The 11039-nt window shown below is 40.3% G+C and overlaps 1 protein-coding gene and 1 long non-coding RNA gene across 2 annotated transcripts; both read right to left on the bottom strand.

Moving 5' to 3' along the window:
• Positions 1–119: 119 nt before the first annotated feature.
• rsf1b.1 (remodeling and spacing factor 1b, tandem duplicate 1) lies at positions 120–8134 on the bottom strand (the record flags this gene model as incomplete). Its single annotated transcript, XM_031839318.1, has 10 exons — positions 7970–8134; positions 6382–6473; positions 5795–5887; positions 4998–5203; positions 4802–4893; positions 1735–4265; positions 1047–1313; positions 751–855; positions 579–658; positions 120–248 (listed from the first exon to the last, which is right to left on the bottom strand). Coding segments are annotated over exons 1-10 (3749 nt in total), but the record flags the coding sequence as incomplete, so codon positions are not given.
• A 1997-nt stretch (positions 8135–10131) lies between these two features.
• LOC116377643 (uncharacterized) lies at positions 10132–11039 on the bottom strand. Its single transcript, XR_004212225.1, has 2 exons — positions 10966–11039; positions 10132–10876 (listed from the first exon to the last, which is right to left on the bottom strand). It is a non-coding gene; the product is annotated as an uncharacterized LOC116377643 (long non-coding RNA).

Raw genomic sequence — 11039 nt, 5'->3', positions numbered from 1 at the left:
ACAGACAAGGATACAGAAAAGGGACACAGACAAGGATACAGAAAAGGGACACAGACAAGGATACAGAAAAGGGACACAGACAAAGATACAGAAAAGGGACACAGAAAAAGGACACAGACAAGGACACAGAAAAAGGACACAGACAAGGATACAGAAAAAGGACACAGACAAGGAACAGACATGATGCACTTACTGAGGGCGTGATGATGTTTTCAAGGCTGATTCCAACGTAAATGAGACGCTCTTTCCTGGAGGAGATAATAAACATTAAGACAGGTTTCAATGTCAATTAGGTGCAATATGGAAAATAAACAAAACAATACATGTCACTAAATGTAGCATGTGTGTTGGTGTTCAAATGTTGGCAGCACTGAAAAGCTTTTACGGTGAAGGAGCTGAAATTTCATAATAAAAGATAAGATAGAACTTTATTAATCCTGAACAAAAGTCTTGTGCCAGAGTTTGATCAAAGATTACAACAGAAGAATAAGAAAAATAAATATTAAAACCTAATAATTATAAACACAGACACCAGTGAATAGAACAGAATGAGTAAGGTAAATAAATAAATGTCTCACCTCCTCTCGGCCCGTTCCTTCTTTTTCAAAGCAGCGTCGAGGTTTGTGAGCTGCTCTTCTAGTTTGTCGCAGAGCAGCTTCTGCAGAGAGGATTAACGAGGGGAAACATTACAACATGTTTCTGTATTTCTGTATAATCTCTTTAATATGTGGTGCTCTGACTGGTGCGTACGTGTTGACAGGGTGAACAGAACCACTCTCCGTCGGGGATGATCATGAGCGGAGGCCTCAGGCAGGCGGTGTGGTAGCCGCTGTCACACGAGTCACACAGCAAGATCTGGAAAAAATCAATCAATCAATCAATAAAACCACCAAACTACATCTTCATTCATGCTGATATTTTTGTCCTAGTTCTATAAGTCTTCTGTCTCTTCTATCTCCCTCTTTCCTTTCTGCCTGTTTCCTTTATTAATCTGGTTACTTGATAAATGAATGTAAACACAGGTTGGTACATGAATGACGACCCACCAGCTCAGGGTGATTTGGAAGACCACAGTGTTTGCACGGGTCGTCGTTGGGAGGTAGGTCGTCGTCCGAGGACGTCGAGGAGTCCGAGCTTCGTCTTTCTCGGTTACGGTTACGCCGCTTCCTGCTTCGCTCCACCTTGAAGTCTTCGTCGCTGTCGTCCTCGCTCTCCCCCTCGCTGGACTCTTCGGAGCTGTTGTCGTCCTCGGAGCCTTTCTTTTTACGGCGCGTTCGCGTGTTGGACCACCGAACCCTCCGTCTCTTTCTCCCCTTAAAGAAGCACAGCGTGGTGACTTTGAAGGACAGCTCAGGAAATGAAGAAGGTGTCTGTCATTTTTAAATGCTTTTTTGTTTCACCTTCCAGGGGCCCATTGGCTTCAGTTCAAAATGCTAAACATGGCTGCATGTTTTGGGAAGTTAAGGCTGAATTTGTATTCAAACATGGGGACATTTTCACCGAATCTTAGCCGGGATTGAGCCAAACTCCATCCAGAAAACATGAATTTTAAATGTTCTTTGCTCGACGTCTTGTGGACAAACCTCACAAAACAAGACTTTTGTTTACAGTGGGAATCATTATGTGGTTATTTCGGCATCTTGTTTGATCCTTTTACTGCAATGAATTGCATGCAAACACCAGAGCATTCCTTCTATTTGATGAAACTTTCATAACAGACGTAGATAGTCTTACCTTAGGTTTGGGCTGACCCTCCTGATCAACCTTTTTCTCTCTTGGTTTCCTTTGAACAGCTTTCACCTCCTCTTCCTCCTCCTCCTCCTGTTCCTCCTCCTCCTCCTCCTCCTCCTCCTCTTCTTCTTCTTCCTTCTCACCCTTGTCGTCTTCGTTCTTCTCGGCTTGAGACTTCTCCACCTTCCTGTCATGGATCTCCACGGCCTTCGGCGTCGGTCTGGAGATCCTCGGTGATCTCCGGAGAGATCTCCCCGTGTTGGTGTCTGACTCCGAGTCTTGTCTCTCGTCTCTCTGAAGCGCAGCTTTCCTTCGGTGGCCTCGGGGCTTGATTCTCCGACAGGAAGTCAGAGTTCCTCCACCGTTCCTCACCTCTTTCTTTGCTGCAGACTCTTCTTCACTTTTGCTTTTACCGTCCTCGTCAGCCGGTTCTTTGTCTGGACCGTCTTTCTCCGTTTCAGTTGAGGATTTGCCGTCGAGTTCTTTGCTCACACTTTGGGAACCGGATTTCTCCAATTTGGTCGATGTTTCGCTCTCTTTATGAGCACGTTTGTTCTCTTCTGTTTCATCTGTTTTTGAAAGTTTATCCGTGGTGGAATCCTTTTGATTTTCAATGTCTGTGTCCTTCTGTTCCTTGTCTGTGTCCTTTTTCTTGTTAATGTCTGTGTCCTTCTGTTCCTTGTCTGTGTCCTTTTTCTTGTTAATGTCTGTGTCCTTTTTCTTGTTAATGTCTGTGTCCTTCTGTTCCTTGTCTGTGTCCTTCATCCTCTCTGATGACGGACGCTCTGCTTCTGTATTTTTTGTTTCCTGTTCGGTTTCTGGTCTTTCTGTCTTTTTATCACTTTCTTTAGAGACGGGTGTCCTCTCAACAGCGCTGGATGGTTTATCTTTCCTTACAGAAGCTTCCTCTGTCCTACGTGCAGCCGAGTTACCCTCAGCTTTGTCTTCTTGTGGCTTTAAATGGTGTTTAACAGCTTCACAGTTGACCATCTTCGTTACACCTTCAGGCTTTTTACTCTTCTCTGTCATCTCCGTCTCTCCAGCGATAGTCTCTGAGGATGCACCGGCTTTCTCCATCTTCTTCTCCGCCTCTTTGACGCCGCGTTGCTTCTCCGCCTCTTTGACGTCGCGTTGCTTCTCCGCCTCTTTGACGTCGCGTTGCTTCTCCGCCTCTTTGACGTCGCGTTGCTTCTCCACAGGTTTACACGATGCGTCTAACTTCTTAATAACAGAAGACCCAACGCTCTCTTCAGCGTTGAATTTTCCTTCTGAGTTATCACCGGTAACCATTTTAATGACGGACGGTGAGTCAGCAGATTTCTTTGCGGTGTCCTTGTCTGTTTTGATGACTCCTGGCTTTTCTTTAGCCGTAGATTTCTCTGCATTAGTCTCACGTGCCGCCGTTTCTTTAGCGTCACTCGTTTCCGTTTGCTTCGCCGCTGTTACATTTTCTTTAGTCTTACTCGACTGCGATGATTTCTCCTCTGAATCTTTTGACTCAACTTCTTTGCATTTGACTTTCTCTGACTCTCCGGTTTTATTTGATGCCTTGTCAGTTGTACAAGAGTCTTTTGTAGTTTCTCTTATTTTGTCTTGCTCTTCATGATTGGACGGCTTCTCCGCTGCATTGTTTACGTCTTTAGGTAAAGGCGACGGTTCTTTTGGAGACGCTTTCCTTCCTTTCGGTGCAGAGCTTTCCTGTTCTACCTGCACATCTAGATTATTTTGGCCCGAGTCTTCTTTGTTCGATGCGACTGAGAGCTTCTCTGCACTGCGAGCATCATCCTTTTTACCCTTTGCGTCCTCCTCTGTGATTTCAGAGTCCTTTTCTCTCTTTTCTACAGATTTACCAGCAGCCGCTTCAGTCGTCGGCTCTTTGTCGACGTCTTTTTCTGGCGAATGACTCTGGAGAACTTTCTCTGACACAGGCTGAACTTCTCCATTAATATTTAAAATCTGCGCTTTCTTAGGCTGTTCGGGAGTCGGGTCCGCTTTAGGAGCTTCTTTGACCTGAGAAACCGCCGTGTTTTGCACTATGATGCCGCTATTCTTTTCAAAGTCTTCAGTGAACTTCATCCCTCTCTTTTTCAGAGGGATTTTGGCCTGTTGGTCGTTCAGCGCTTGTTGAATCTCCTCCGCGCTGCTCTTCTTGGCCTCGTCGGCCTTTTCTGCTTTTACCGACACACCCGGCGTCTCAGAGACGGGTTCGCTTGTTGTCACCGAGCTCGTTTTAGCGTCCGACACCTCCATCGGCTCTTCTTTAGCGTCCGACACCTCCATCGGCTCTTCTTTGATGCTCGGGGCTTTCGAACCGACATCGAGATCCTCCGCAGGATTTTCTGAACTGAGCTCCGCTTCGCTTTTACCTTCGATGACGCCATTCACAGACAATTTGTCGTCGGAAGTTTCTGATTTTAAGTCGTCTTTCTGCGTTACTTTCTCGTTATTCTCCGTCTTTGGTGAGACCGGACCGACGGCCTTGGTGGAGTCTTTGCTGTCTTCATCCGATGTGTCCTCGGCCTTTTTAACTTCACCTGTAACGTACATATGAAACAAAATCACACGACTGCTTTTAAATAATAGAGACTGGATTCTTTGATATGGTTTGAATGTTTGGTCTCAAATAGTTGTATACAGTGGTGAAGTGTGTGTTGGTTTGTTAGAGTTGTTTCATTCATAAAGGGACAGTTCACCCTAAAATGTTCTTACCCGTAGAGCTATTCATCGATCTAGATTGCTTTGGTGTGAGCTGCCTAGTCTTAGAGACGTCGGACGTAGAGATGTTTGCTTTATCTCTAATATAATTGGACTATATTTCACTCGGCTTGTGGTTCTTTAAAGCACCAAAATCAAGACATCTAAAAATCTCAACATCAACGTCTCTTTCCAGAGGTCATGACCTGGTTACTGAAGGTAATCCACAGACTTTGTCGTGAGCAGTTTCATGTGAGAACTTTTATATTTCTGCCATAGTTCAGAGTTACTTTTTCAGTATTCAGAAAGCAGTCGCAGTTGTTTTAACAAAACTAGAAATCTGTAAACAAGTGTAGTGTAAAAGTCTTCTCCTCACTCTCAGGTTTGTTTTCTTGATCTCTCTTTAACAGCTCGGGGTCGATTTGTGTCTTCAGCAGAGCCAGAACCTCGGCCAAGTCGTTTCTATCTCTACAGGAAGAACAGAGAGGAAACATGTCATCACTTCTTAAAGTACTCCACCTTTATAGAAACCTCTTAAAGATCACTTCATGGACAGCGTATTTGTTGCTTACTTGACGATGCATTTCCAGGAGGACCCGTCCAGGTCGTCCTGCTCCTCCAGGTAAACTCTCACGTTGTCGTCCTGGTCCAGCTGGAACCAGTACATCTGACCGTCTTTGTCCCGGCCGATCGGCTGCAGGCGCATCTTGTCCGGCTCCTCCTCGTTGATGGCGGTTTTGAACTTGACATTTTCGTCAAACTGACACTCGCACAAATACTGGCAGAAAGAAATACAACAACATCCGTCACTGAGACTCATAATTATCTTTAGTGGTTTAAAATCTAACTAACCAGAGGATTCACAGTTATTTTGCTGGAGAGATCGTCGCACACGGAGCAGCCCAGTTAAAAATGAAAAAGGGAAACGTAGCATCGAGTCTTGGATACAACCCTTTGTCTCTTCAGACATAAAATGTTTTTTAACCAAACGGTTTTCTTCAACAGACTCCAACACATTCAGGCGGCAGAGCTTCGGGCTAACAGGCGAGTAAAAACCTTAATATAGACGCATAACTAATACGCTGTACATGTGTCCAAAGAACGCTTCTCAAAGCAGAATAACATCGGCATGAACCACATGTGGTAATCGGTATATGCTGTTTATATTCACCAGTATTGAATTCAGAATATTGTCATATAAGTGGAGTATTAGTGAGCATGTAAAACATCGTCAGCGCTGCTGTGGCTCTGGTCCATTTCCTACTTCCAGAAGCTAAACCACGGCTTCTTTCTCTCATATTTAAATCTGCAGTTAAAAAGGAAAAATATTCGAAAAAAGCAGAAGCAGAATAAAAACCAGCGCCCTTACTTTAAGGATCCCCGTCTTGCACTCCGTCGACAGCTCCTTGTACCCGTGTTGTTCGAGTTCCCACGCCCACGTTGTGTTGAACTCTTGACATATCTGTAAAGAAACAGAGATTTAAATCAGACGTGAACAAACATCACATCTGAAAAAATTCTTTGGTTTTCTGCTCGTCTGCTCGGTTTCAGCCAATTGTTTTGATTTACGTAGATATGAAGGGCTCATTCTAAGCTAAAGAAAACACCATGACTCTTAGTTTAAGGAGATTATACACGAATGAAAACACAGTTATGAATATTATATTACATTTCTCACAAATAGATCCCTGAAATCCTACAAACTGTCCCTTTAACTTCATCCGGTGAACAAAAGACACGACTAAATGAGCGGCTGGATGTGTGAACAGAGTCGTTTTCTTTATAAACAGTGAAAATATATCAGATGTTTGTTTATGGTTTCTTTCAGTTTGGTGTTTTTATTTTTGTACCAATCCGCCAAAAATATGACTCCCCCCCCAAACTGTTGTTCTACTTTACTTTCATACACGTGTATCATGTTAAAATGAACATAAAAGCTCAAAGTTATTCACTTACCTTCACTAAATACTTCTCCCAGCGGTCGGCTGACACAGACTTGCCGATCTTCCTCAAAAGCTTGACGTGAAGATCGACGAGCAGCTTTGGAACTGAGGAGAGATTACAGACACTTTGCGGTTATTAAGTTTAAACACATTTTAAATATAAAGTAGCTCCAGTTACACACACAGGAAATCAGTAATCAGCAGCTGTTAATTGTTAATAAAATGCTGATTTACAACACACATAACCGCAGATTTCACAACCGTAAACCTCCTGAAATATTGTTTTTATTATTAAACTAACAACTTGAACACCAGCATCCTGATGAGCACTCTTAACTTTATTCATATTCACGTTGTTCTATGATTTGATTCTAAATGCATTTGGACTCAACTTCACAGTTTTTATACTTTTCACAAGTAACTGATCTTAAAAGCTTTTGGAAAAAGAGCATTAAGACATAATAAATAATAAATCCAGATATCTAAACTCAATCTGAAGCCGATGTTCAGAAAGTTATTAAACTTATGTTACAGCTCTACTCAAAATACTGTTTTAGTAATGACTTTATGAAGTTTGTAAGCTTCACTCATTACTCATTTCTCACTAGATTGGGGTGAAACTTGTACCGAACATCCAAGAAACGTTAAGCATAATGTGCAACATGTTTTCATGTAAATAGTTAGTAATGTTTGACAGTAATCAATGAAAATATATATATATTTTAGCCGAACGAAGAATCTTTCATTTTCAAACATTAATATCTCCATAAGTTTACATATTCTTGCAACCAAATTTTGTTTCTGCATAGTATTAATATAGTTTTGTCACATCTAGAAGTAATTTGGTCATGCATTAAATGTAAGTAGGCCTACCACAACTGTAGCTTCATAAAGTTGAGCTGAAAAATCCACTTTAAGGTATTTTTCCAAAGACAGATTATTTCAACTATTTCCCATTTTAAATATATACACTTATATACATATACATTTTATATTATTCCATAATTTTTTTTATATATTTAGTGAATTTATTATCTTATTTTATCTTTATTTTGAAAGCTTCCACCGGAAGTCGTCACCATCACCCGGTGGCTTAACGGAAGCTGTGCAAAACCACTACATGGCACAAAATATTTTAACTGTTAATAAAGTGCACAATAGCGTGCCCGCCAGAGATGATGACATCCTCGCTAATTAAATACCAAACTCCACGACGTGTTGCACGAACGATCGCCATCTTTCACCCCCTCAACATAACTACTATCGACACACAGATCTTGTCTTGTGTTGTGTTACAAACGGCAGATAAAAGGCTGGAGGAGAAACAATTAAGCCCCATTTCAAAAAGCTGCAAAAGTGAGCGAAAACCTCAAGTAATTCGGTGCGTTCACACCTGAATAATCGTTTTATTTACGTACAGACGCGTTTCCTGCTTCGAGTAACGGCTCCGAGACGCGGTTGAGTTACATTTAAGGTTAGAAAACCACACAATAACACACAACTGAGCTAACGTAGCTGCTAGCATGTTAGCACGGTATCATCAACGGTTCAAGTCTCTCCTCCTCCGCCGTTCAGCAGCTGGGTGTCTCGCGGGCCCTCACCTGAGGATGTGTCCTGCAGGTATCTCTCCAGCTGCGGGAAGGTGAGCTCCGGCAAGTCCAACAGCACTCCGTACCGCTCCAGGAAGGAGCAAATCACTGCGTAATTTGGACACAACCCGGGGGAAGAACTCGCCGTTGCCGCCGAAGCAGCCATCTTTTTCCACACCAGTGTCAAGCCAGCCGGAATAGAATACACTACTTCCGGTGTTAACAAAATAAAGCGTTGATCGAGCGTTTTCTTCATCTTTCTGTTGTTGTTTTGAAGTCACAGAACTGTAAATCACAACACATTGATATATTTTTTTACTTTTTATTCTATATTCGTACTGTACAGAATGCTCCTCCTGTTTTAGCACATGCTAATCTATACAGAATGTAATATATTTAATGCCATGGGTGCAAAATATAACAAAAATAAGTACTGATTTTTAAATGTATCTGCTACTGTCAGTGTGTTAAAGTACATACTTAAACTTTCTTGCATGTAAACTTAAACTCTGTATCATAGTAACACCAAAGTACTTTTCTGTAGTTTTTATAGTATTTTTGTTATATTGTAAAATGCACCTTTGCTCATAATTTATAACTCATTCATGACTCATTTGTAATTTGCACAGTTTCTCTAATTATTTACTGTTTGTTTAATTTGTATCCACCTTGTTTTCTTTGTAGTTATTTAACAGAACTAATATTATTATATGTTATTTAAAAGACATGTTTCACAGGTTTGAGTCGGTGACTTGATTATAGTTTAAATAACACTTCAATGGATCAGACAGGATTATATAATCTGGGTTATTCTTCAGGGGTTTCGTCACATTTCACCAGAAAACTTTTATTTTTGTACATCTCTAAACCACGTGGAGGAAAAGTACCTTTTGCTCTGCTCGCACCACCAGCAGAGGTCAGTGTTGAGTCACTTTTAAACATTCTAACAGAATGAAGACGACTCTGAATCACAGTTATTTCATTCTTAACTCTACGAGGTGTCTTTCAGAGGTATTCCCAACCTTTAGTTTCTTCAAGATGCTTTAAAGTCTAATTATTTATCCATGTATGCAGTTTATTCGTTTGTCTCCTCACTAAATCTATTGTAGCTTCACTTTACGTCGACCTCGATGAGATTAGTTAACTATATTATTTGTAAATAGACATTTGTCAGTAACATCATATATCTCTTCAATCTCAGTAAATATTTTTAGAAATTTACCATCATGTTTGTTATTTTAGATATTGTAAAGATGAATTGTGTTTCTAAGTATGCTGTTTATTATCTCCATTAATTGATTGATTGGTTTGTAAAAAAAAGTCTAAAACGTTTGTCACAAATACTTTAACATGTTTAATAATATTAAAAGAAAAAGCAGCAAATACTCACATTTAAGAAGTTGGAACCATGAAATGCATTTAAATAAAAAATGTTTTCATCAAAATAGCTGCCAATTAATTTTCTGTCCATCGACATGTTGATTGATCGACTTATAGTTTCAGTACTTGTTTAAACTGATGGGTAGTTTTTAACTAAACATCTTATTTTATAAACTCTTCATATATGTGTCGTCTGCGAACCAACATAATACCATTACAGTATACACAATGTCAAAGTTTTATATATATTATTGTATATAATTATTGATGAAATCTTAATTTATAAAGTAACTTCAGCTGTCAGATAAATGCAGTGAAGTAAAAAGTCTAATATTGTCTTCTGAGATGTAGAAGTATACCGTAGCATCAAATGTAAATACTCAGGTATAAGTACCTCAAAGGTGTACTTAAATACAGTTATTATGATGTATTATGGTCTGTAAATTGGTGGCGCACGATGCAAAAGAACGTTCGACTTCCGAGGATAAATACTCGAAATGACATGACCCGGATCTTCCGCATTATGGGGCCCATAGAGCATGCGCACTAGAGTTGTTCTTTAGCCACACCCCCCAGCCCTCCGCCCGGCTCCAACTTCGTTCTCATTCACATGAACGGTGGAAGGACAATAATGGATTCTGCTTCTAGTGCATTTAAAAAAACTTTGAGGGCAAACTGATTTAAATAGACATTAATGTGTTTGTGTTGGGAAGTTGATTTACATAAAAATAAATTATCTGATTAGTTACTTGATTAAAAACCAAAAGACAGAATAGAAACATGAATGCAGAGCGTTGTTTCATTGAAGCTATCTTTATTTCACATTTATTTGTACACAATAAATACAGTTAAACATCCACTGGTGTGTAAATATGACCCAGCGCTTCCTTTGTAAAACGTGGGCAGTTTGTCACTGAACTTCAGATTCAGACTAAACATGTGGTGGTGGGGGGGAGACTACAGTCTGACAACTCTACGTTTGTTTTTAATACAACAGGGTAAATGCAAACTTCAAAAATAAGTTTGATGTCATTCAGATCTCAAGGAGATCAACGAGAACACAGGAACGTGGCCAACGGATATCTCCTTTTCCTCTCATCCAATTCTACTGAAAGGTTTAACAGTTCGATTTAAATTCTAACTCTAAAAACAAGAAGTGTTATTTGTACAGATATCCATCTCCAAGCTCTCTGTAAACTATCGGTATTTCAAAAACAATACGATCAAAAAGGTTCTCAATCAAAGACACTACGACTGCTATTTAAGGCTAAATAACGCAAGACAAGTATTTATACCAATATAGCTGGTAAACAAAAAGCCAAACAGGAAATACTGAACAAACACCGTAGTATCCACAATACTGACAAGGAATAAGAACACATCAAAAAGTGCTTCAATAGGACAGTATAGATTTATTCATTTTTACTTGACAGCCAGCAGCTCAGGATGTTTTCCTCCTTCAAAATAAAGGCTTAAACTGCACATACCTCAGGTTAAACTAAACTGCACATACCTCAGGTTAAACTAAACTGCACATACCTCAGTTTAAACTGCACATACCTCAGTTTAAACTGCACATACCTCAGTTTAAACTAAACTGCACATACCTCAGGTTAAACTGCACATACCTCAGGTTAAACTGCACATACCTCAGTTTAAACTGCACATACCTCAGGTTAAACTGCACATACCTCAGGTTAAA

Source organism: Anarrhichthys ocellatus, unplaced genomic scaffold, assembly GCF_004355925.1.
Source record: "Anarrhichthys ocellatus isolate YVR2014 unplaced genomic scaffold, GSC_Weel_1.0 scaffold1490, whole genome shotgun sequence".
NCBI classification, from domain to species: domain Eukaryota; kingdom Metazoa; phylum Chordata; class Actinopteri; order Perciformes; family Anarhichadidae; genus Anarrhichthys; species Anarrhichthys ocellatus.
Note: the sequence above shows the minus strand (reverse complement) of the source record. Positions and strands in the feature narration are given on the sequence as shown.